This window comes from Phragmites australis, chromosome 3, assembly GCF_958298935.1.
Source record: "Phragmites australis chromosome 3, lpPhrAust1.1, whole genome shotgun sequence".
Classification (NCBI taxonomy): domain Eukaryota; kingdom Viridiplantae; phylum Streptophyta; class Magnoliopsida; order Poales; family Poaceae; genus Phragmites; species Phragmites australis.
This window is the reverse complement of record NC_084923.1, coordinates 49,551,702-49,577,048: the sequence shown is the minus strand read 5'-3', so window position 1 is coordinate 49,577,048 and position 25,347 is coordinate 49,551,702. Positions and strand designations below refer to the sequence as shown.

Genomic DNA, 25,347 nt, shown 5'->3' with positions numbered 1-25,347 from the left:
AAAAGTGCAATGTCGATAGAAATGCTTCCTCTTCGGTAGAGCAAACTGGGAAATTACATGAATGTTTCAAGCAGGAATGTTTCCTCTTTGGCAGACATAAAACTGGAAAGTACAATGCTTATCTCAATCAAGCTTCCAGCCAAATACAGAGCTGGCAGCAACTAAATCTGAAACCGAAGGGAAAGCATATAAACAGGCAACCACATAAGCGATACTGGTGCACTTTGCTGACACTTTCTCAATAGAATCCTGAACTTGAACTATAAGCGATACTGGTGCACCTTGCTGATACTTTCTCAATAGAATCCTGAACTTGAACTCTATCTGACCTCAAGTATAAAAAGAGAGAGATACAAATACCGCCAGGAATGTAGAGATGCGATGTTTCTTACCATCCTAGCTATGATCCACGGTTCACAAATCTTGGCGTACTCATTTTTCGAGGTGAATCTTCAAGTGCTACACAAAAACATATGTACACGAGTTGATTTCAGCTCTGAAATGTGGGCTAGAACTGATCATCCATAATTCCATCCAAAATCGGACGCGATTCCTCTGCAGTCGACTGTACGGTGATCCTAATGGTCCAAAATCGTACATACAATAGTGTGTGTTGACTTTCCCTCTGTGAATGATGGCTCTGTCCAACTTAATCGACGCGTAGGCCTCGTTCCTCCTGTATTTTTCATGCGAGGTGATGATTGTAAACTTGCGAGAAGCCGGCCAACTTGGTGGCTCTCGTTGAAAGTTGAGATGAAGCGGGCTCTCGCGCGTTTCAGTGGTGGTCGTGGTCGGAGGACGACATAGAGGCTAGGGTCGAGGTTTTTCGTGGGAAGTCATAGCTGATGTGTTGCTAACGCGATGAGCTTGGCAACGATACTCACGTTGGACCCATATATTGTGTTTGTTCGGGTGTGTGTTAGTGCACTGTTTTGGTTTATGGTGCTTGTGGCATTCTCACCGTTGATGTTTTTGCTAGTTTTTCCTAATTAATTGTGCAGTTGTAAGATTTTTGAGCCTGACTTACTTTATAAATTAAACCAACTATCTTCCTCTATGATAAAATTGATAGAGCTTGTACCGTCATTTTGAAAAAAATAATGATAGTCTGTCTCCATGATTATGAGGAGGCTAACAGGCGACCTATAAGACACCACTATTATAAATGCCCTTGCTAGCTTTTGGTTTGACATTGTTATCTTGTTTGCTCCAATCGTTAAGGATTAGTACACCGGTGTTCACTAGCTGTACCAAATGATAGGCGAAATATTGATGACGTTCACAACGCTATTGGTAGATTTCAAATGTGAAGTTTGTCTTTATAATTTGATGTGATTCAGTAAGATACGAGAAAGGGCGTGCGAACTTGTATATTTTGCCAAGTTCAAGCCTCTAGAGTATCATACCAAATGACAAGAAGTCAAATAAGTGAGATGGACCTGAGGTAAAAAAAATGAACGCTAGTGGAGGGCTCTCGTAACAAGAGAGGTACTGACATGACCGAGACGAAAAGGCGAATAATTGAAAATAGAACTGACGATATGCCTGTGACGGCCGGAAAACTGTTTGAGAAGAGGATTTTCGAACCGAGTGAGATGAGCTCATGTGGTGTAGTGCCACCGTTCAACGCTAGCCAAGTCCCTCAGTTCAACAATCGCCGTTGGCACCTGAGACTAGGAAGATATCTTCTCCCCATCCATCAATGGCACTGTCATGAGCTCTTCTCCGGCGACGGGAAGAGGATAACTGCTGGCTGGCGCCAGCACTAGTCGGGTGTTTCTTCTCTAACGGATGACGAGCTCTTGTCCGCTTTTCGGGAGGGAAAAAAAGACCAGATGCAGGCGGTAACACATGACAGAATCGGCCGGTGAATAAAAAGCTAAAGAGCTGAAAAGGAACTCGAAATATAATCGATTCGGTTAGGGAATGAGCAAACAAATTAAGCTGCTTAATCAGAACTGTCACGTACGCAGGCAGGCAGGACAGAGGTGTATGTAAAACAGAGCTCTCCAGTGACACAAGTACCAAGAGCCAAGGCTACGTACGCAGGCCTGCAGGAAGCGGCCAAGGCGTGCCTCCTGGCCGGCGTGTGCATGGCGGCACGAGCTCGCAGCTGCCCTCCATGCACGCCTGCACCCGTCTCTCTCCTCTTTCCTCCTCTGTCCTTATCCCGTCACCTGGCCGAGAGACACAAACGCAAGTCGTCCTCGTCGGCAAGAGGTTCTAGTCGGTCTCTCTCTCTCTTTCATTTTCCTCTTTCGTCGGTCCTTCTTGCCAGGCTGCCCCAAAGCCAAGAACTGGCCAGAGAGTAAGAAAACAGAGTAGATTGCGCCGTGCGTGTATATAAGCAGAGTCGAGAAAGGACTTGATAAGAGAGTGATCGAGGGAGGAGATAGAGACATGGATCAGGTGCTGAACGCGGTGATGGACCTGGTGGTGCCGCCGGCGAGCATGGTGATGCTGGCGTTCGCGTGGCCGACGTTGTCGCTCCTGCGCGGCGTGGAGTGGGTGATCAAGACCCTGACCAAGGAGGACATGCTCGGCAAGGTCGTCGTCATCACCGGCGCCTCCTCCGCCATCGGCGAGGTACGTCACAATTTGCTTCTTGTCCTCCCGCTCGCTCTCGTGCGTGCTCCGGCCGGCGACATGCACGGCTGCCCATGCAGGAGACCGATATGCCTTTGATCAATGGGTTAACTGATGCAGCAAATAGCGTACGAGTACGCGAGGCGGAACGCGAACCTGGTGCTGGTGGCGAGGCGGGAGCACCGGCTGTTCGTAATCCGCGACAACGCGCGGCTGCTGGGCGCCGGGCAGGTCCTCGTCATCGCCGCCGACGTCGTCAAGGAGGACGACTGCCGGAGGCTCGTCAGCGACACCGTCAGCTACTTCGGTCAACGTGAGTACCAGTATTACTGAATTTCCCACGCAACAGAATCAATCAATGCCGAGCCGTCGTACATTCGATCTCTTGCATGCCTGGTAGTAGATTTCCAAGTTCTTTCCTTCGACTGGGGTGATTCTCTGAAAAAAACACATTTTGCAGTGAATCATCTGGTGAACACAGTAAGCTTGGGGCACGATTTCAACTTCGAGGAGGCCGGAGACACCGCCGCTTTCCCTCATCTCATGGTATGTTGTCGAAGCATGCATGCCAAGTTTGTGGTGCACCAGAGAACAAACAATTTGATCAATCAGCGGTGCTTTACTGCAGTTGCAGCATCACATTCACACCAAAAAAGAAATAAAGAAATCTGAAAAATATATAATACGCGCATGCATTATGACCTTGATCGATTGTGAAAATTTCTGCCCCGTTTGCTCACCTGACCAGGACATCAACTTCTGGGGAAATGTTTACCCGACCTACGCCGCCCTCCCCTACCTGCGGCGGAGCCACGGCCGTGTGGTGGTGAACGCGTCCGTCGAGAGCTGGCTGCCCATGCCCAGGATGAGCCTCTACTCTGTAAGTCCAGAGCCTCTACAGGTTGTATAATGAATGCTGAACACACTACGAACGTACGCACTCGTCATTTTGGCCGTGTCTCAGGCGGCGAAGGCAGCGGTGTTGGACTTCTACGAGACGCTCCGGTACGAGGTGAAGGACGACGTGGGCGTCACCGTGGCGACGCACGGCTGGATCGGCGGCGACGCCAGCGGCGGCAAGTTCACGCTCGAGGAAGGCTTGGCGGAGATGCAGTGGAAGGAAGAACGGGAGGCGGCGACGCTGACGGGAGGGAACGTGGAGGCGTACGCGCGGGTGCTGGTGGCCGGCGCCTGCCGCGGCGACGCCTACGTCAAGCAACCCAGCTGGTCCGAGGTCTTCCTCGTCTTCCGCGTCTTCGCGCCCGACGTGCTCGCCTGGACCTTCCGCCTCCTGCTGTCCACGGCCGGGCCTAGTACCGCTACCACAACGACCGCCCGTCGCCCGCCTCCCGCCGCGCTGCCGGCCCCGCCGGTGCGGCCGCTGCTCGAGTACACGGTGGCCGCGGCTCGGAGGCCCGCGGCCCAGCTGCAGAAGCTCGAATGAGACGAGGTCCGCGGTTCACGCAAGACTTCGCTACATAGATGCGTGGTCCAGAGCTATGGAAGAGCCTACGTTATGCACCTGGAGTTGAAAGCTCTCTGCTAATGACATTGCATTTGCATGTCTATGTATGAACTGATTTGGCGGGTGCGTTGAATAAATCTTTGGACATAAAACCTATGGATGTGATAAAATGCAATGGACCTATTTTAGAATACGAAAATTCTACTAGGCCATAAGGACTTAGGACCATTTATTTATACAGGGATTCCTATCGGGTAGGTGAAAAAAATATTATAGAGTATGTGAAGGAATTAATGGATACATGAGTATCAAATATAAAGGATGAGCGACTGAGATAGCCGTGCATGCGCAAGCGTTGCATTCCCCATGTATTTTAAGTCAAAATAGTGCTGATTGTTAACATCAACCTTGTATAAAACTATATGGCACCTTGGAATTAAGGTTGCACAACAGTGGTCGTGCCGGAGTGGTTATCGGGCATGACTAGAAATCATGTGGGCTTTGCCCGCGCAGGTTCGAATCCTGCCGACCACGTTTTTTTTATGGTCTTCTTTTCTCCTCCAAACAGACATAAATTTTATGTCAAAATTACGGCTAGTTCTTGAGCAGAGTAGGGCGATAACACCTTTTTGTAACCGAACATGTAAGTTCCTTTGTTCCAATTTCCGCAGATTAGCTCCCCCAGTACATTGCCATAACATCCCATTAATGTGTAGCACAATTCCATCCTTTTCCTAATACTACAATGCTCAAACCTCAAGGCTCGACATTAACTACAGAACACTGTCAACTTTCTTCTACTTAATACAAAGATATACATTTCTTCTACTTAATACAAATATACACATTTCTTCTACGTATTCCAAAGAAAAAAAACTACAGAATGTCGCAATCAACAAAGCATAGTTGTACAGCATGACGGGCTTCAGAATTTTTCCAGCCTATGGTACTCCCTCTCCATCCCTGCCTTCCCCAGAAGTCCTAATGTGTCCTGCGTTCCGTGTCAGAATTCACTCTCTCCATTGCAGGAAGCCTATCAGCGCCAAAATACTGTTAAGACGTTTAGAAGTTGATGGCTCGAGCAATAAGTTGTGAAATCGTCAATTTTCTGTTTTGCACAGAACTGATGTTGGGAAATCCATCAGACATAACAAGGATCACCAGCCGAAGCATCAGCATGAGCTAACCGTGCATAGGTGGCGCTAGTTATATCTTGTTGGTAGATGTTTCACTTCAATGCCTCCCTCTGGGTCCACTAATTTGGAAGAAGAGCTACTCAATTTCTGGCTGACTGTGAGGACACCTCATAGCGAAAAGCAGCATCTGCCATGCACAAGGCCCAATTCACAGGTAATAGCCCTGCACAAACAAAGGACCACACCAGAAAGCATCAGAACTGCATCCTCATGTAGCTTGCAAAGCCGCAAAGGAACAGACACCCATACCTGTATCGCGTTGGACTTGATGGAGCCTTCTAGCACATACATGCATTGAGATCTGAAGGAGGAACAAGCATGAGTGTAAGACCTCATTCTTTTTCCTATGAGGCTGCAACCAATGGAAACAGGGTGCATGTGTTTTCTCCATTTGAACTTGCATGAGTATTGTGGATATGGAGGCTGCTCATAATTAATTGATACCAACTCTACCCAGCATCTTCAGATCACTTCATGAATCATGTACTGAATTAAGGAGCTGATCCTCATCTATGGATAACTTTCTTAAAGCTTTAGACAGTAGTGTATATCTGGTGACTACTTGCCTATAGAGGTCATGCAATTGCTTGACTTCCCCTGTTGTCAAACTTTCGGTTTCTGAGTCCATGAAGGGGAATCTGGAGCCTGTTAAATATCAATTCAAACATTACCAAGCAAAACTGAATCTAAGCAAAACCAAGCGGACCCTTTTAATGATTATGCGACAATACCAAGCAAAACTGAATCTAAATCCTGAAAGTAGATTGGGGTCACACAATAACCATTCAAAGGGAAATCTGAAGACTATGCAGCGTATCCCAGAGGAAAAAGCTTAACACAGAGGAAAAACCTTAACATTAACTACTTTATCCTAGTTTTTAGGTAAAATGGTTCTTGTACAAGACCACAAGAAAAACCACGTTATATTCAATGGAGGAAAAAAGGAACTGATTTTGTAAGTGAAGTTAAAACTGGAATGCAATCCATGCTCAAACAAACTGCTCCAAATAAATCGAAAACATGATCGAGCAGACCTGCTATATCACTTTCCTCGTGAAGTGCCTTGGCCGATGCAGGAAGTCCCTGTGAACTACTAGGGCTAGCAACAGATATTTGAGTACTTAGTCTTGCCAATTCCATATGCTTCTGAAACTCACTTTCTTCCATAGATAGTGAGCGGGCATTGGCATTTATTATAAACATCTTTGCTGAAATGAGATTTGTCAGATAATATTCGACTTCTGAGATAAGCTTTGTTTCTCTTCTGAAGAGCTGAACAAACTTCAGATTTGAGTGCAGCTGAGGAGGATTGGCCTACATCAAATATTCAGGTAGCTTCTCTGTTGTAATCAATTTAGTCAAGAAACAGAGCAAGGGGAAAAAAGTTGCCAAACGGAGCTTGCCTTAATAGTAATATAGATAAGAATAGGAAGGAATTCATCGGCCCCAGATAGTGTTCGATCATTTGACATTGATACATTCAGAAGCAAGTTATTAATGACTTGGCAACAGCTCATGACGCATAGAAGCTTCTCACGTGGTGCTTTGTAGGAATTGATCTTCTGCAACTCTTTAACTGCAACCTAGAGTGGAATGTGCATCAAAGAAAGGTTATAGTTAGCTTGGGATTTCTCTGTATCACTGGAATTATTTCTTTCATGTAGGATTATTGGATAACTTTAAATTTTGATGGAGCAATTGAATATCACATGATTCAAATTGGTAACTTCTTGAATATATAGTACAAGGAGAACACAACAGGCGCAAAGGAAAAATATAGAGCAGAATATCAATTAAATATCTACAATTGAACTTCGCCGTGTATTGTCCACGGTGTCCAGAAAGTATTCGATAGTTGACACCCTGTTCGATCCCCAAGCTAGTAACTGTACTTAAATTATCCAAATAAACCTGAGTCTTAGCCTCTGAGGTTCGTTTGGATCAACATAAAAAGTTACCCAAACATGTAGGTAAAAATTACTACTTACTAGAGTGAAACACATTGGTTGCTCATATGTTTCCGACTAACAAATAATGAAAGGTCACATTGCATTGACCTTAGAGCAGAATGACTTACCAGCCAGGACGCCTCGTTATGCAGAACCTTGGGTATATCCAAGTGCTGAGGCTTAACAAACTGCTGCAGGAGACCAATCTTCTCCGAGATCTCCATGTCGGTGATCGCGTCCTCCGCGGACGATCCAAACGTGCGGTTGAACAACTTCGTCATGACGTACTTCTCAAGGCCCTAACTCACGAAACAAGCATGAGGGCGTCTCCACCCAAGGCATCGACGCAGACAGCATCGTCGAAACGAGAGCAAAAATCAGTTCAGTGCGGTTTCACCTCGAGCGCGTGGTCAATCTCCTGATTGGTGGCGCTGGCCCAGAGCGGGTGGTCCCTGATGGCGCTCTCCATCTCCGCGAGGAAGGCCTGGACCTTGCTGCCGTCCTCGGCGTTGGGCTCGTGGAAGGAGAAGGACACCAGGAAGCTGCGAGCGCGAAGCTGACCAAGGGTTAGTTGGATCCAGAGGAGGCCACCGCGTTCTAGCATCTAGATTGAGTCAAGGTACATTTTTTTTGGGAGGGGGGGGGGGGGGGGGGGAGGTTACCGGATTACCGGAGTAAGGGACGGGGGAGGAGGGAGGGAGGGAGGGAGCTGACCTCTTGATGGAACGGAAGAGGCCGGCGGCGGCGGGGCGGCGCATGCGGTCGAGGAAGTCGTAGAAGTCCGGCCGCGACGTCGCCGACGTGGGGCTCTCCATCGCAAGGCGTCGCCAGCGACCGTGCTGACCTCGTGCTGTTTGCGTGTGCCGTGTGCAAGGAGGAGCCGTACCGTGTGCGCGGGTAGGCTTCCGGTTCTTGTTTCCTTTTCCACCGTTCCTGACCTTAACAGGATAATAATACAGTCGAGCAAGATGCGTGTTTGTTAGTAGAGGGCGTCTATAAAGGGGAAAAAGAAATAGAAAAAGAAGCATTGTATGGCAAAACAGTTCAGTTTACTAAGTATCTTTTCTGCCAAAAGGCAAAGGATTTGATTCAGAGCTTACAATGTCCAAGTGAACTGGTGAAGTCTCTGCAATCTGCATAGCATAGCACTTGCAGTGTGGCAATGGATGATGAGAACCGTCGCTCGGTTCGACAAATTATGTATTTAGAACGCACACAGGTTGCTATCCATCTAACATACATCCTGTTGGATCAATCTTCCGCCAACACATGAACACAAGCCCCTGTCTTCCATGGAAAAGGCAATCTCAATCTGGGGACATCCATCTCAGAAGCTGATAGACAACTAAGAGCCTCGATGCTAACATGACTACGCCAAGTATGCACAACATACTGCAAGTTCTGTCCCCTTGTATCGCTGTCACCGCAAAAGCCAAAGTTTCATGGAGACATTGTCCACGCAAGATGCATCATGTTGTCATCGACATATGGGCGCAAATCCCACATGAGGCAGTATCCTTCAAGCTCTGATGATGGTGTTTTAGGGGATAATGCACTGACAATCTTTTCCTGCAGGGGAAAGCAGCCTTCTTAATCAAAAAGGATAACATAAACGGTATTGGAATATAAAGCGGAAAAGCAAATGAACATACGGAGGACACATGGATGCAAAATTACCTGCATCATATAGTCAAGCTTCAACATTTTATGAACGATAACCATCACTGTAACAAGCGATACATCGCTGTCCAATTGGTCTGCTTGTTGCTTCTCCTGCAATGTGGAAAAAAAATGTTACCCGGTTTCCATTTCACTTCACAGGTGCCAACAGCAAGTTTTTTCTGTTCAACAGAATACCAAAAGTAACAGAACAGCAAAGGAAATGTGGGAACAGAGACTTATACCTCCATAAAACAAGGCTCATTCTTCAGCTTGTTATCAATGGAAGGACTGTCCGAAACTTCCAAAGCACTTAAACTGGCAGTTAGTGTAATGCCATAAACATCCTCGACTAAACATTCAAGCTCTTCAAGCAATGTCTTAACTTAGAGCAAATAAAAGAACAACAGGTCAATTGGATTTAAGAGCTTCACAAACATGATAAAATGCAAAATTACGACCCCATAGCTCAAGCTTTAAAATATGAATTGAAGAGAGCATTAAAGTGGAATTGATGCATTATTTTGCTTATCATTGGCCAACTGTTATTCCTCTTTGCGTATTAATGGAAAGATAGACAGTACTCCTGCCCATTCTCAAAATCCAAAAAAAAAAAACTTTGGAAAAATGTAGGGTCAAACAGTGGTGTACACTAACTAGTACATGACAAATGCAAGACACAGAACTACGCAAGGACTGTCCAGTAACTGGTGATCATAAAGTTGGTCTCTGAAAAGGATCTCTTGGCAGAACAGTAATAGTTACTCTATGTTATCATTGTTGCATTTTCAGCATGAGAATCAATATTGTCCCTTTATAAATTGATTTGAACTTCTCTTTCCAACATGAGAATACATCTATTTGAGTCACAAGTAAATGACTGCTGCAGTAACGAAGAAATTTGTTGATCTTGCACAAGAATTGATGCAAGGTCATGCTTTACCTGTTTACAATTAAAAGAAATGCTTGGGAACAGAATAAAATTAACAAACTCATATAGAACGAACAACTACCTTTATTGATATGATCTTTAAGTCCATCTTCACATGAACATACTGGTGCAAGAAAAAGAAAATTCAACATCAAACGAATTAAAGGGTATGGAGTTATCATTGAGAAACGAACAATTATGTTCTTCGGAGCTTGTATTTCAACAATGAAAGCCAAGAATCACAGCAAGATACATTGAATTTTATCAGAATTACAATATGAAATAATTTTTTATAGTCGGAACCTCACATAATCACATCTATAGTACTACATGAGTTATGGTACACTGTGAGTTCAGATAAGCAAATCATATCAATCATTAGCATACAAAAAAAACTCAATCACGGGGAGAAGACGTCCCCTTGGCTTTGTCTTAAGAGAGTGGAGTACCGAACCCTTCAGGGACCTTTGAGCACCCGGTTGGGCGGCTACTCAACTGAAGGCTCTACCAACCGAGCTATTGCTTGGTTCTCAATCATTTGCATACAAGAAAAAGAAAGATTTTCATTATTAAAGCTAAATAACTCACGCTGATTTATGTTTGAGATGTTACGGCACTGAACTCTACAGCGAGCTTCAAGATATGACCTCATCCTGCCAGTGCAATTCGATTTAAGTATCTCACTCATGACATTCGATTCCTTGGGAACCTGCGGTCTTCGAAAATACTCTGAAGTGAGGTGGTTCAGTGCCTTCAATCAAAGACATGTATACAGAAATTACTGGTAAACAGTACAAGATGTCATATTAATGTTACTGAGTAAAGGCATTAGGCATAGTGGGTCATAGAAACTGAGACTTCCGGGTTATCAATTGTGCTCACAAAAAAGGAGATGGAGGACATATCAGAATTGCTAACCTAGCTCCTGATGGAATCTGACAAGCAATCGCTTCCCGGATTCAGCTAGCTCCCCGAACCGAGCCACCCTGTGCCACATATGGAGGAATCAGCACACCGCAGGTTCATGGAAATCTTAGTCGAAATAGAAACGAATTCAGATGGCAGAAGAAGGATGAAATACCTGGTCATGAACTCCAGGAAGACGCTGCGGCAAGTTCGTTCCTCCCCACCTGCCACGGCGGGCGGCGGCGCCTCGAGCATAGCTGGAGCCTCTCCCTTGGCTGCGACCTTCAACTTCCACGGAGCTCGGCGGCGACGGCGAGGCGAGCCCAGTATACATGCCTCCCTCATTCCCCGTCCCGTTTAGGCGGGCCGAACTTAATGGGCCGGATCGATACTGAAGGCCCATTTGTAGTATACTGGACCTAGACGGGCCAGGGCTTTTCATCCACGACGGGCTCGGCTCCCCGCCGACCCGACGATGGCGGGGCATCGGCTGCCGCGAACGGAGAACGGCCGGCGAGGAGCCACGTGTCTCCAACCGCGGCCTCACTCACTCTACTCCCTCGCCTTCCTCTCCCTCCTCCTCGTCTCCCACTCGTCTCGCCTTCGCCTCGGGGAGCGCACGAGAGCCCGCGCCGCGGCACCATCTCCGTTCACCGCTCCGACTCCGAGATGGCGGCCTCCGCATTGGCCTCCCGCGCGCTGCAGCCTCCGCGCCGCCACCACCCTGCAGCCCCTCCGCCGCGTGCGCGTCCGGCAATCGGCGCCGCCGCTCCAAGGCAGCGCCGGCCCGCCCCGTCCTCGCGCTGCCGGGCTGTGGCGGCCGATGAGTGCTCTGCCGACCCCTCCTACCCCGAGGGCCAGAACCGCACGCTCTCCGGGTACGCACCAACTGACCGTTCAAATTTTGAACTGGGAGAGATTATCACATCTTCATCGCCTCATCGTTGTTGTTGGTTTCTGATGGATCAGGGCGGTGGAGAGACCGGAGGCGGACGTCGTCGTGATCGGCAGCGGGCTCGGCGGGCTGTGCTGTGCGGGGCTCCTGGCGAGGTACGGCCAGGATGTGCTGGTGCTCGAGAGCCATGATCGCCCGGGAGGCGCCGCGCACTCTTTCGATATTAAGGGATTCAGCTTCGACTCGGGGCCGTCCTTGTTCTCCGGGTTCCAGTCCAGAGGTCCCCAGGCAAATCCACTCGCTCAGGTGAGCCCAGGTGCTACTTGATTGTGCATATTACACAACACAACTACACAAGCATAGCTTTTTTTTTGGCATTTTGGAAGTTGGGTGAACTGCCAATGTTGATTACGTTAGAGCTTGAAGTTGCTCTGATGTCTACTGCTCAGGTCCTTGATGCGCTAGGCGAATCGGTACCTTGTGCGTCGTATGACTCTTGGATGGTTTATGTACCTGAAGGCCAGTTCCTCTCGCGGATCGGGCCAACTGATTTCCTCAAGGTAAGCTATCAATTGGAACGGTCCCTTTATTCTTCTTAATACAATGACGAGCTATTCCCGGTCGTGTTCGAGGAAAAAAAAATCATATGTTTGATCATTCTCTAGTTAGTAATTAATCATTGGGTATCCTCGTAAAAGAAGTAATTTTTGATGTTGTTTGCTTTTGATGACAAAAGTGAAGCAATCAAAGAAGAGTTGTTTTCTTAGAGTACTCCACATACAAATAGCCCTAAGTGTTAAGCATATTATCTAGTCATATGATAATCATATATGGTGCAATTTATGATCATTTTCGTGATACTGGAGAAAGAGGTCCTTGATTGATACCTCGTGATTTTGTATGCTCCACTGCGCACACCTTGCTGCTGTGATCAAAAGAAAGAGAATGATGAGGGGGAAATGAAACCTTGAAACTGGGGGATGGATTGCTGCCGTGGTAGTTGGCTAAGACTTTTGGAGTTACCAGCACGGATCATGACGTATAGCAATGCTGTGACACAGTTATCGATTTTTGTTGTTAGCATTTTGTTTGTGTTGGAATGTTCTCACTCTTGACTGGACCCTGACTTATAATTCCTTCAGGACCTTGAGACATTTGTTGGCGACGATGCTGTCCGGGAGTGGAAAAAGCTTCTTGTAAGTTTCGTTCATCTGGTAGTTAGTGTCTTTGGTATAGGCTTTTCTAATTGTTGATGGACTCTTTGGATTGCTGAATAATGCATGGGTAATGCACTAAGCGTTGTGTTATTTGTGTGTTTGTACTCACATACACTTTTAAATCATGCAAAGTTTGTATTTTAGGATACTCTTATATTTCTTTAAAACATGTGCTAATACCATACTGAAAACAATCTCAGGATGCAGTTATTCCTCTGTCTGCAGCTGCAATGGCTTTGCCTCCACTTTCCATTCGAGGTGATCTGGGCGTTCTCTCCACAGCTGCCGGTAGATACGCTCCTTCTCTGTTGAAATCATTCATACAAATGGGACCCCAAGGAGCTCTGGGCGCTACAAAACTTCTACGGCCATTCTCAGAGATTGTTAATTCGCTGGAGCTGAAAAATCCCTTTGTTCGTAACTGGATCGATCTCCTGTGCTTTCTACTTGCTGGAGTCAAATCTGATAGCACTCTGTCTGCAGAAATGGTAATCTATGTTCCAACAGGTTAAATTTCCTCTTCAGTGCTTCCCCTAGCTTTAGCTCATCATGAGAACTGTGCATTATCAAAACAGTAACATGTGTGATATGCAAAAAAATGATGCGTGTGAGCAAATTCAGTATTCATCGCTTGTGGCCTTACATTTAGGTTGAGGCACCCTAATTACTACAGAAAATGAAAGGGCTATGCATCTGAAGTTTCCTGAACTGTCATTAATCCAGATGTGATGTGATAGACCAGATGCATGAACATGAACTGTATTAAAACAAATTTGTGTTGTGTCTTTCTTTAAGAAAAAGTTTGTGTTGTGTGAATCGAATAGATGTAATAGTTTTATTGCACAATCTGTGTGAATAATTTTTGTTGGTGCATAGATCCTGGATGGTGAGGACTGATGGAGCATGATAAAATTACTCATGAAAATGAGAGTATTGTTGTAACATTCCCCCGTCCTTTCATATAAACATTTATACTGATGTTGGCCAGGATATACCCTTACTGTCTTTTCATACCATTGCTGCATCTAAACTTGCGACAATCTTATCGTAACATAACCCTACCTAGGATTTATGTACCAGGTGATATACAGTAAGTCACTCCCATCTAAACCAAGCAATGCAATGGCCATCATAGTGATTATATTTGTACTGGGACTGAATTGTGCAGGGTAGCAGCATACTTCTCCAGTGATGAATGCCAATTACTGTTACAACTTACAAGAATCATGAGATCGCTATTGTTGTCTGTTTCTTCCTCATCATTCAATCTTAACATCTACATATTGGCAATCCTCCTGTCGTGCATGCCCATTCAAAATTAGTTGGATAATTTAAAATCTAAAGTATGCGGTGTTCTGCTGATCATTTGGTCTAACTACATCCTCAGGTTTATATGTTTGCAGAATGGTATAAACCAGGATGCTTGCTTGAGTACCCTCTGGGTGGAAGTGGAGCAATAATAGAAGCCCTTGTGCGCGGTATTGAAAAATTTGGTGGCAGACTTGCTCTTAGTTCTCATGTCAAAAAGATCTTAATTGAGAATGGCCGAGCGGTTGGTGTCAAGCTACAAAGTGGACAAGTAAGCTCCAGAGGATATTTTATTTGCATACAAAATAAAATATTTCTATTTTAAAACCAAAAAAAGGAAAAAGAAAAAAACTTGTGGGAAATTAGTGGTTTGTCATGGCCATAAAGCCAATAACAGCAATGATGAGTGAGTTTCTGATTCAGATGTCATGTAGCTATAATGGACAATTATTTTGTCTTTTTGTGACATTTCGCAATATTTTGTTCTTTATAGATGCTAAAAGGCCTTTAATCAGAAGGTACGATCCACCAAATCAATAGATAGTTTCTATGTGAAAAGCAAATTAAGTGTTATCCTCAGTACTGCATATTATATTCAGTTTAGGCCATGCTCCATCCTTTTCAAGTAGTGGCAGACCATTGAAATGATGTAGGCCAATATGGCAAAAATTTGCCACCTTGTTGTCTTGTGCATCTATTTTTGAGTGGCATGATTGTGCCACATGTTAGTCTAGGCCAGTGAATAAACATTTTCCCCACATTGATTTCCATCATGCTACCTATGGTTTGAAGAAAGATGCAGCTGTTGAAATCTTGTCGGGAATTATGTCCTCTGCAGGTTGTACGTGCAAAGAAAGCGGTTGTTAGCAATGCATCTATGTGGGATACTTTGGATCTGCTACCACCAGATGTTGTCCCAAAAACATACGAAGACAAAGTGAAGGCAACTCCACAATGTGATTCGTTCATGCATCTCCACCTAGGTTTTGATGCAGAGGTTTGTAGTCGTATACTTCATCTGAAGTGAAATCTATTCGCAAAGATCTGTGTTTCCACATTGGTATTACGTCGCTTACTGTAACCGCCAACATTACTGAAACAGAATGCTAGAGAGGACCTTGGAATCCATCACATTGTGGTTAATGATTGGAACAAAGGAGTTGATGGTGAACAGAATGTTGTGTTAATATCAGTTCCTAGTGTTCTTGGTAAGGGCCTGGCACCACCTGGAAAGCACATCCTTCATGCATATACGCCAGGAACAGAACCTTTCAGTTTGTGGGAGGGGCTGGATCGGAAAAGCGCAGAATACCGAAGGCTGAAGGAAGAACGTTCCGAGGTACATCATAGAGAGAACTGCTATGCTATACTTCCAATTTTGATAGTGAAATACTAGTCAAAATGCATTTTGAATTCATTTCCCTGCTTTAGATATTTCTTGGAAGTTTCATGTGTCCACCCTCATCGGTCGAGTTCTTTAGCGCATGTGATCATTTACATTGTCTAAGCAAGATCTGATAATGATAGTGAAATACTAGTCAAAAGAGAGAAATGCTCGAAAGCTGAGCGCAGAAGTCATCAAACTGACCCAAGTTTTTGAAAAGGAGACCATCAACTGCCTGTAAGAAGTAACTTTGTTGTCTGGACTGACATTATAATCCAAACTTTCAGGTGATGTGGAAAGCTGTGGAGCTTGCTCTTGGTCCACGATTTAGCAGAGAAAAATGCGATGTGAAGTTGATCGGGACACCATTAACGCATAAGAGATTTCTCCGAAGGAATAGGGGAACCTATGGTCCAGCCATAAAAGCCGGAGAAGCCACTTTCCCTGGGCAAGCAACACCAGTCCCCCAGCTGTTCTGCTGCGGTGACTCGACTTTTCCAGGAATCGGAGTACCGGCAGTCGCAGCGAGCGGTGCAATCGTCGCGAACACATTAGTCTCAGTGTCGCAACATTCAGAGCTTCTTGACGCCGTTGGAATTTGAGTGGCAGAGATGTCCTGGTAAGTATAGTATCATTGCATTCTATAGGTATAGTGTGTTGCCTACTGAAACTACATCAAAATACTTTGTGTAGTGGAGCTTTTCACAGACATCACAACAAATTTATCACCCTCACATGCAGAGTCCAGCTGCAACCCCCTTAGAATAATGATGTTTCTACTTCTCACAGCACAGCTCACATGAGCACTTTACAGTAGCATATGCAATCTGGAATTGTGGCTGTGAGGCCCATTTGACTTGGTCAATGAATGACAGTAGCATGATGAGGATGAACAGAACAGCTATCCTCGAGGACCTTTTGAGTGCCCCCTTTTTGTTACCACCACTTGTTTGTTGTTATTCATATGGGCAAAAGGCATGTGACTGCCTCTGTGTTTGTCTACCTTGATTCCCATTTTACATCAAGTTTCTCTGGTTGCAGGCAAGCAGATCAGTAGATATGCGTACATACATAAAAAGGAAACCAAAATTTCTGTATGGCTATTGAGGCCATGAAAAGAGCATATGGATGAACCATGAACGGGAGGTTTACAACATCAGCTCATTACCTATGTAACCTAGGTGTTGTTTACAAAAGAACCACGGTGCAATGCTGAAATGCTTAATAGCCAGAAATAAGAACAGGAAAACTGTTGCATTATGTTGTACAGTACTGATTCGGATATACATGAAGTTTGTATTACCCCACCTTGTTCAGAGAGATGCAGCTTCTGACAGAGTGGTCGCCTGATGCGAACCATGCTTGTTGTATTGTTGCGCCGAAAGCTCTGTGGCACATGCAGGCCTTTATCGATATTTTTCTGGTACGGCGAACCATGTGTGGATTTGTGTTAGTAGAATAGATGCATTGTACAACCGAAGTCGCAGTTAGCTGAAAGTCATTCAACAACATATACTGGTTGTTCAATCTGTTGATTAGAGCAGCAGCTGTGCAAAACTAAATCATTATTTTTTTGGAAATTACAAACCAATCTATCATAATTGTATATTGATAAAAGGTCATCTTTCTAATTTATGTGCTTTATTCATGGAAGATGGTTTAAAGTTCCATCCGAAAGTCAATCTGTATAATTGCAAATTTGACGTACATTTTCAGCAATGGAAAAGAACAGATCAATTGATGCATTCTTTTACCAGTTAAACACAAGTTGCTTCTTAAAAAACCACCTGCACGTCACAAGTCACTTCCAAGTCAAACTCACATCCATCAATCCAAGATTTTCACTGCCAAACTGACTGCAACAAGCATTGCAGCCTCACATCAGGGGTGTCACCTCACTTCACCTTCAAAACTCAGGGCAGTTCCTAATGATTGGAATTAGAGCATATTTTTTCAAATTATACAGGTCTCATAGTTTCTAATTCTCCATTCTTTACGGAGAATAAAGATGCTGAGATCTACTCCATGTTTAGAGTTATCGTTTGATTTTCTTTATGTAGAATAGAGATGCTGAGATAAGATCTAATTCATGCTTAAAGTTATCTCTTAATTAAAAGATAACTATCCAAGATCCTTCTTTATATCTTTAAAATGCAAGCTAACAGTTAGTTTTTATCTTCATCTTCACTCAGTTTTCACTCAGGTTGCTGATCATCTTCCTGGGTGGAAGGCCTCTTTGATGAACCGTTCTGGGAGGCTAATCATGGTGCGGGCGGTTCTCTCGGCGACTCCTATTTATAATATGATTGCTATGGATCTTCCGAAGTGGGCACTTAAGGAGATTGATAAGCGCAGAAGGGGGTTTCTTTGGAAAGGAAGAGATCAAGCTAATGGCGGCAACTGCTTGGTTTCTTGGCCTCGGGTGTGTCGGCCTTTCCAATTTGGAGGGCTGGGTATTCACGATCTGTCGACTTTTGGTTGGGCTCTTCGGATGAGGTGGTTGTGGTTGCAGAAGACGGACTCGACAAGGCCTTGGGCTGGGTTACAGATCTAGGTGCACCCAAATGTTAAGGCCTTGTTCTCTATAGCGGTTAGCACTGTGGTTGGAGACGGGGGTAACACAAAATTTTGGACTGAGCGCTGGCTTCATGGGCGTTCCGTGGCTGAGGTGGCTCCTCACCTTGTTACCTTGGTGCCCCGGCGAGTAATCAACCAAAGAACAGTTCAGCAAGCACTAGAGAATCGACGTTGGGTGGCCGATATCAAAGGCGCGCTTTCTGCGCAGGCTATTAGTGAATATCTGCAACTTTGGGTTTTATTGGAGGACTTTGAACTCCATCAGGGTGTTCAGGACCATCATGTTTGGAGATTTGCTGAATCTGGAGACTATTCGAGTAAGTCTGCATACGGCGCTTTTTTTGTTGGATCCATCCGGTTTGCGCCTTGGAAGCGCGTTTGGAAGACCTGGGCGCCACTTCGCTGTCGTTTCTTTGTGTGGCTGGCCATTTTGGGTCGTTGTTGGACGGCGGACAGATTGGCTAAGAGAGGGCTCCCTCATCCAGCAGCCTGTCCTCTTTGTGATCAAAGTAGTGAAACCATCCATCACCTGTTGGTCTCTTGTGTGTTTGCTCGACAGGTCTGGGTTGTTGTTCTTGCGAAGGTGGGGATGCAATCCATCTCACCTCAGCCTGGTTTGGATTCTTTTTCTAATTGGTGGGGCCGAGCGCTCAAGATGGTCGACAAGCAAAAAAGAAAGGGTCTTAATACCCTCATCATCCTTGTTGCTTGGGAGATTTGGAAGCATCGCAATGCTTGTGTTTTTAATGGGGACTCGCCTAATCTGGCAGGGCTTTTGAGGTTGATTGCTGATGAGGGGGCGATGTGGTGCATGGCCGGAGCGGCAGGGCTCCAAAACTTGTTGGCTGGGTAGCCTAGGACCCTTCCTGGGGTTTGTTAGGGTCGTTCTTCCTTTGTGAGTGGTGCGTTTGTTTGTTTTTGATTGGCTGTTTTGGCTTTGTATTTGTATTTGTAATTTTATTCTTCTTCTTTAATGAAATGACACGCAGTTCTCCTGCGCGTTCGAGGAAAAAAAAAGTTTTCTTCTCTACATCTGCAAAATAAAATTAGTAGCTGGCTTAATATTGCAGCTGCCCTCACGCCCAATATTTATTAGACCATCTCCAACAGCTACCTCAAATTTTCATCCTCAAAATACTATTACAGCATCCTCTATCACTATTACAGCATCCCCTATTTTTTCTACTGTAGCAGCACTGTAGTACTGAATAGAGGATCGGTTGGAGATGAATTTATAGTGCTACAGTATACCGTAAAATACTATAGCACTGGAAAAAGGAGATTTGAGATCTCTCTTGGAGATGGCCTTAGCATCTGCTTCTCTCCCAAGTCCCAACCCCCACTCCCCGGCAACTTCCATAATCTCCCTATTAAATTTTCCTGGTCCTCCCATGCCATGCCAATTCTTTTTACCGGAAATGGAAAAGTTTGGAAGGACCAAAGAGCTAGCAGCTGCCCTTCAATACATCTCTCACTCCCTCACTCGCTCACCCCCACCAACTTGCTTCAGAGTCCTAACCATCTGCTCACCCACGACCCAACTGGAGAACCCCAAAACGAGTCCCGGAGCAACTGCAAGAACCGTGAGACTGCGAAGGACCTGTGGTTTGATCTGCTCCAAGAACTTGCCTTCGATCTCGGCGTGGTTTCACTTTGAGGTACTGCCTCTCGTTTCTTTGATCCCATTCCCACTCGAAAAAAATGGTTCTTTTGATGTCTTCGTTGGGTCCGGATTGCGCGGTTTTCACCCGATTATCGAAGTTCTGGGTTTGGGATCGATCGACCGGTTTATCCCGGAGGATCTTCAGTCCAATTTTGAGTTTGATCTGTCACGATTTGGAGAAAGTTGCAGCTGTCTTTTTTTTACTCAAGGATTCTTCTTGATCTCTGTGTGACCGGAAACTCGGTTGCTTTTGGGGAGTAGTGAACTATAGCTGAACAATTAGCTCTGCTTGCAGTGTACCCTCTGAATCGCTGCAATTACCAGGAGAAGATTTTCTGGCTTTTTCCCTTTAATTCTTATTTGTGCGCTTTTGCGTGAAAATTACAGTATCCTAACATAAACAAATCTTTTCATGCAGTTGTTATTGTAATTACCAGGCATTGGCAATGGCAGGCTGATCTTCCACAAGCGATGAAACTGTGCACTGGACTGCTTTCTCATCTTGGCCTTGGTGATCTCGACTGAGACTGAGCCTTACCACTTGGCTGTGGCATGGCGTATTCTGGACAACGGCATGGTGGTGTTGGGAGCTCCTCGAGGCCTGGGAATGGCTTCAAGGGGCAGGCCAACTCGGTCGAATTTCTGGGAAGGGAGATGCTGGAAATGCAACTGAGTGATGCCAAGCCAGATGCTGATGATGAAAGGGTAGATTTCTACTACTGTTTGATTGGGTTGTCGCTGAACTAATGTTAATGTTTTAGTCAGAATGAGCAGTCACTTAATCACCACATTTAATCAAAATATATGTACAAAGCCAGCCTCTTCCCTCCTGTGTGGTTCTTTAATGTAGCATTGCATATTGGAGCATACACAAAGATGTGATCTCCTATGTTGCATATTCGCAATGTGATCTCTATCCTGGAAAGCCATTGTTTTGTGTTATTGCTTTATGATCTTATCACTTTATGCTGTAATGCCTATTCCAGAGAACATAAGAAATTTGTGAATTAATTCTGCACTTTGTTTTGTTATATGAAGAGACTTAGTTTATTTGCAGGACTTGGGGTCAGACTCAGATGTGACTGATGGTTCTAGTGCTGAAGCTGGTCACATAATAGCTACGACAATTCGTGGGCGCAACGGCCTGCCTAAACAGGTTAGGGTAATTTTACTTCCATCCTTGATATATATGATTTTTTGTCGTGTAACAAATATCCAACAAATAATGATATGGTTTGTGAAACAGTCGGTGACATACATTGCTGAACATGTGGTTGGAACTGGTTCTTTTGGGGTTGTCTATCAGGTAAACTTCTGACTTTTACATTTTCTGAACTGTTCTATGCCTAATTGATAGTGAAATATGTGATTCTTTTTCCTTGTCAAATATTTAGGCCAAATGCCGAGAAACAGGAGAAATTGTCGCCATAAAAAAGGTTCTTCAAGATAAGCGTTACAAGAACAGAGAGTTGCAAATTATGCATATGCTTGACCATCCAAACATCATTGGTCTTAAGCATTACTTCTTTTCAACAACTGAAAGGGACGAGCTTTATCTCAATCTTGTTCTTGAGTTTGTTCCAGAGACAGTAAACAGGATTGCAAGACAGTACAACCGAATGAATCAACGGATGCCCCTTATTTATGTCAAACTGTACACCTATCAGGTCTGCTCTGACTAGGCGGTTGTTTTACTAATTATGAATGTTGTTTAAAGCAGTTATTGCTTTACAATATTGCCCTCAGTTTTATTATTCATCATCTAACTAAAGCACTTTTTTTAGAAATAAAAAAACACTTTTGTGCCCTATATATAATTCCATATCAAAGTCTTTTCTAAATAGTATAAACTAAACATCTTAGAGGCCCTTCCACATTTTTTTATTATTTAGTGATGTTAAAGGAGACAAAGGGAAAAACTCTGGAAAAATGTGGTCTTCTGTTCAGTAGAGTTGTCTATTGGTCTTAAGGCATGCATGCCACATGTTCCATACTTGAGCTTATGTATTATGGATGTGAATTTTGTTCTGTGGGACATCAATTCACCATATTCATCCATCTGAATCGAAGCTTAAAATAACAGAGGAAGCAGAGCATGAGTCTCGATGACCTATATTACAAACAATGATTCAAGTGTAGGGTCAATAATCAAGATAATATACATGTATAATCAATATTTATTTTGTCCTCTTGGCAGCCATCTGTTTGCCTCACGTCTGCTTGAAGTCTATCTTCAACAGTTGAGCACTGTACTGGAAGTCTGGAACCTCTCTCTCTATAAATAATTCACATTGATTTCTGTGAAGAATCTAAGATAAATATTGAGACATTTAAAGACCAAATGGAGCCAGCTTGTCAATTATCCTGTCTTTGGATTTATGTTCTACAACTTGCTTCCTATATGTTTAGTGGGACACCTTTGAATGATTGCTAGTATACAGAGTATGCACTGCATGTCCATAGGAGATTTAAGCCCTAAGTTTTAGCTGGCTGAGTAGCTTGAAGTCGCTCTCCATGGGCTAACATAGGTCCTTTACTGTATAACTCACAGTTAGTGCGAACATAACTGTATGCTAATGTGATTTGGTTTAGTTTTGTTTGCTCTTTATAGTTGTTGAAGTCAAACAATTTCCAGCTGCCTTCAGTTACCTTTTAGTATCATATCCTAGCGCAGATTTCTGCTGTGTATTAAGTTATCTAATATCTGTCCTAAATCTCTTAACTTCGCAGATAAGCCGAGCACTTGCTTATATACATAATTGTATTGGCATCTGCCACCGTGATATCAAGCCACAGAATGTTCTTGTGAGATTTCAACCTCTTTCTTTTGTATGATAAATATGTTGTGTCTCACGTATCCTCCACATTTGTGGGATGTTATGTTATTGGGATTATATTGTAACACCATCACACCATAGAAAAAACATTTGGTTCGTACAAACACGACTGAGTTTGTGGTTCATATGTAGCCCATTGTCATAATTATTGTTTAGTTGTATCCCACATCTATGGCCCTAGCTGTTCGAAATTGAAAACATCAATCCACTTGTGCATTATTTATTTTCCTATATATGAGCTAACCCATGTGCATTGTTTGATGCCTAGGCTGCAGGATATCATATTGTGTACTACTGTATATGCTATTTTTCTTGTTGATGGTATCTTCTCTTTTGGAAGATTTACTCATCTTTTATTCTTTTATAGCAATTTGTAAACCCGTGCTCCCAGTTCCGCAGATGTGAATTGCATCAGTCCATACCCCTAATGCCTAAATGCTAAAACAATTTGAAATATATTTGAGCATACTGTAAGCCTCTGAAAGGACAGCATGAAAGATCACTGCAACTAGCTAGCTCATTAACCCATGAGTCCATGACCACATAGCACTTGTGTTATTAATTTTTGGAACATAAATAATCATAGATTGACTATCATGGAGTATTCAGAAAATGAGGTTCCCATAATTGCCTTCTTTTTCTGCAATGCCTAAAGGGCTTTGTTTGTTTTGCCTCCTCCAAATGTTGAGGTAGTTATTGTTTTGCTAGTTGACCATTTTCTACCTCAGGAATAACATATTTCCAATGACATATTTATGATTACTAATACATTTCACTAATCATTCTGCTATAGGTTAACCCACATACGCACCAGCTCAAAATTTGTGATTTCGGAAGTGCTAAAGTCTTGGTGAGCTATCTTCTAATTTTGGCAACTTAAATGCACAAGAATGATATATATGAACACACACTAAATTTCTTGAAAAGAATAGACAAATGCACAGTTCCACACTACACGCAGGTCGCCTACCTAGACATGGTATTTTTTTGAAAAAAAAAAGCATGGTGTCTTGTTTTTTAAATATGCAGGTCAAAGGAGAACCAAACATCTCCTACATATGCTCAAGATATTACCGGGCGCCAGAGCTCATATTTGGTGCAACGGAATATACTACTGCTATTGATCTGTGGTCAACAGGTTGTGTCATGGCAGAGCTGCTTCTTGGACAGGTTTTGTAGATTCATACCCTCCCCTCTTCTGGTTCTTGCCCTTTTGCAGCTTGTGATGACATTTATCCATGTAGCCTCTTTTTCCTGGAGAAAGTGGAGTCGACCAGCTGGTTGAGATCATCAAGGTGATTTTTCTTTTATGGCATCTGTAACTGTACTATTCTGCTACCTTTTTCTGGACCATGACATATCGTAGCAACTTGCAGGTTTTGGGTACTCCAACAAGGGAAGAGATCAAGTGCATGAACCCAAACTACACAGAGTTCAAGTTCCCACAAATTAAGGCTCACCCATGGCACAAGGTAATCTACACAAGATTATAATTTAGCTCAATACCATCACAAAGATGTTTAGCTGGAATTAACTGTAGTACAAAATGGATGCGTGGTCAGTACAAAATGCACAGATATATCATATATGTACATTATAAGACTGTTGCACTTTTAAATTGTGAAATTTACCTGAAAAAAGTGATGTTTAGAATTCAATTGGAGTATTGTCGCTTACCATTACTATGGAAGTCAGGCATCCGGGCACTGTCTGCATCATGTGTATGCTGTGTATGCTCAGGGGCAAAATTGAGCGGCCATGTTTCTCTCATTATTCTTATGTTATCTGAAAGCTCTCTTTTATCCAGGTTTTTCAAAAAAGGCTTCCACCTGAAGCAGTGGACCTTGTTAGCAGGCTTCTACAGTACTCACCAAATTTACGGTGCACTGCTGTAAGGCCCCCATGAAATCTTTATGTTTGTTGTCTCGTACTGTCTGACATGATACTTTTTGAGTTCCATTCTTCTAACTGGAGCAATTCTTCAGTTGGAAGCCTGTATGCACCCTTTCTTTGATGAGCTGAGAGACCCCAACACTCGTCTACCCAACGGACGACCTCTGCCTCCTCTCTTCAACTTCAGATCTCAAGGTTAGCATAATTGAACTGAAATAGCAGTGTTGTTTTGTCTATCAGTAGTTAATCTTTTGTTCCCTTCAGTGAACATACTTCAGAAGTTAATCTAGCTGCTCCAACATTTATCCTCAGCTAACTGACCAACTGTTTGCAATCTTGACAGAACTAAAAGGCGTTCCTCCAGAAGTCGTCGAACGCCTTGTCCCAGAGCACGCGCGAAGGCAGAGTTTGTTCATGGCGCTGCGGACCTAGTTTTCGCTGGTCTTTTAGCCCTTTTTTTCCCACTGTTTGTTCCCTGAGGGAAGTTTGTAAAGCTGTAGCTTCTCCTTTCCTTCCCTGCTCCACCTTTCTTTCTTCAGAGTTTCGTGTGGATGAGATCATTGACAGACACTGGAGTTGTTGCTCCAGGATGTGAGGTTGAAGAGGCTTGTGTGTGGTGTGCAGCTGGTTTGAGGTTGAAGATTTTGGGTTCACGGTTGTGGGAGGCCTGTGAAGCTTCTGTCTAGTGCTTGCTCCTCTGTGTTTTTTTTAACTGGCTTCGGGATTTTGTTATGTGAAAGCTTGTGTGCAGTAAAGGCAGTTGGATCATTTCCTTAAAAAAAAAAAAGCAGTTGGATCATGAGAGAGACATTGGCCTATGAGAATGATTGGATGACGCAGTAATTCATGAAAGAGGTTGTCAACTACTTAATTTACCTAAA

At 44.0% G+C, this 25,347-nt stretch overlaps 5 protein-coding genes and 1 non-coding gene across 10 annotated transcripts; 4 read left to right on the top strand and 2 right to left on the bottom strand.

The window, feature by feature from the left end:
• The first annotated feature begins 2,270 nt into the window (after nt 1-2,270).
• Nucleotides 2,271-4,188, top strand: LOC133911302 (11-beta-hydroxysteroid dehydrogenase B-like). Its single transcript, XM_062353498.1, has 5 exons — nt 2,271-2,586; nt 2,707-2,899; nt 3,047-3,132; nt 3,335-3,466; nt 3,551-4,188. Exons 1-5 carry the CDS (start codon nt 2,401-2,403, stop codon nt 4,028-4,030), a joined length of 1,077 nt encoding a protein of 358 aa, XP_062209482.1. The 5' UTR covers nt 2,271-2,400; the 3' UTR covers nt 4,031-4,188.
• Nucleotides 4,189-4,503: 315 nt separating this feature from the next.
• On the top strand, nt 4,504-4,585 carry TRNAS-AGA (transfer RNA serine (anticodon AGA)). The gene has a single exon. It is a non-coding gene; the product is annotated as a tRNA-Ser (tRNA).
• Nucleotides 4,586-4,677: 92 nt separating this feature from the next.
• Nucleotides 4,678-8,443, bottom strand: LOC133913750 (vacuolar protein sorting-associated protein 9A-like). 3 transcript variants are annotated; one of them, XM_062356988.1, is made up of 8 exons: nt 8,297-8,443; nt 7,911-8,134; nt 7,594-7,752; nt 7,325-7,495; nt 6,651-6,830; nt 6,282-6,561; nt 5,497-5,892; nt 4,678-5,410 (listed from the first exon to the last, which is right to left on the bottom strand). In XM_062356988.1, the coding sequence occupies exons 1-7, from the start codon at nt 8,436-8,438 to the stop codon at nt 5,720-5,722; spliced, it is 1,329 nt and encodes a 442-aa protein (XP_062212972.1). In that variant the 5' UTR covers nt 8,439-8,443; the 3' UTR covers nt 4,678-5,410; nt 5,497-5,719. The 3 variants fall into 3 exon arrangements, with proteins under 3 accessions (XP_062212972.1, XP_062212975.1, XP_062212973.1); XM_062356991.1 differs by having other exon boundaries at nt 7,594-7,738; XM_062356989.1 differs by having other exon boundaries at nt 7,911-8,129.
• A 186-nt stretch (nt 8,444-8,629) lies between these two features.
• LOC133913751 (uncharacterized) lies at nt 8,630-11,052 on the bottom strand. 2 transcript variants are annotated; one of them, XM_062356992.1, is made up of 7 exons: nt 10,868-11,052; nt 10,705-10,772; nt 10,375-10,515; nt 9,869-9,910; nt 9,101-9,240; nt 8,874-8,969; nt 8,630-8,765 (listed from the first exon to the last, which is right to left on the bottom strand). In XM_062356992.1, exons 1-7 carry the CDS (start codon nt 11,035-11,037, stop codon nt 8,637-8,639), a joined length of 786 nt encoding a protein of 261 aa, XP_062212976.1. In that variant the 5' UTR covers nt 11,038-11,052; the 3' UTR covers nt 8,630-8,636. The 2 variants fall into 2 exon arrangements, with proteins under 2 accessions (XP_062212976.1, XP_062212977.1); XM_062356993.1 differs by lacking the exon at nt 10,375-10,515.
• Nucleotides 11,053-11,255: 203 nt separating this feature from the next.
• Nucleotides 11,256-16,798, top strand: LOC133913749 (prolycopene isomerase 1, chloroplastic). Of its 2 annotated transcripts, none has more exons than XM_062356986.1 (10): nt 11,256-11,570; nt 11,662-11,893; nt 12,037-12,147; nt 12,730-12,783; nt 13,005-13,311; nt 14,208-14,383; nt 14,951-15,109; nt 15,215-15,451; nt 15,784-16,115; nt 16,538-16,798. In XM_062356986.1, the coding sequence occupies exons 1-9, from the start codon at nt 11,362-11,364 to the stop codon at nt 16,096-16,098; spliced, it is 1,800 nt and encodes a 599-aa protein (XP_062212970.1). In that variant the 5' UTR covers nt 11,256-11,361; the 3' UTR covers nt 16,099-16,115; nt 16,538-16,798. The 2 variants fall into 2 exon arrangements, with proteins under 2 accessions (XP_062212970.1, XP_062212971.1); XM_062356987.1 differs by having other exon boundaries at nt 11,257-11,570; nt 13,005-13,292; nt 14,192-14,383.
• Nucleotides 16,799-19,408: 2,610 nt separating this feature from the next.
• Nucleotides 19,409-25,256, top strand: LOC133913747 (shaggy-related protein kinase kappa-like). The gene is made up of 13 exons (XM_062356984.1): nt 19,409-19,731; nt 20,155-20,441; nt 20,794-20,892; nt 20,983-21,042; nt 21,131-21,403; nt 22,467-22,541; nt 23,367-23,423; nt 23,603-23,743; nt 23,818-23,868; nt 23,950-24,045; nt 24,381-24,464; nt 24,559-24,661; nt 24,810-25,256. Exons 2-13 carry the CDS (start codon nt 20,289-20,291, stop codon nt 24,896-24,898), a joined length of 1,281 nt encoding a protein of 426 aa, XP_062212968.1. The 5' UTR covers nt 19,409-19,731; nt 20,155-20,288; the 3' UTR covers nt 24,899-25,256.
• Nucleotides 25,257-25,347: the final 91 nt, after the last annotated feature.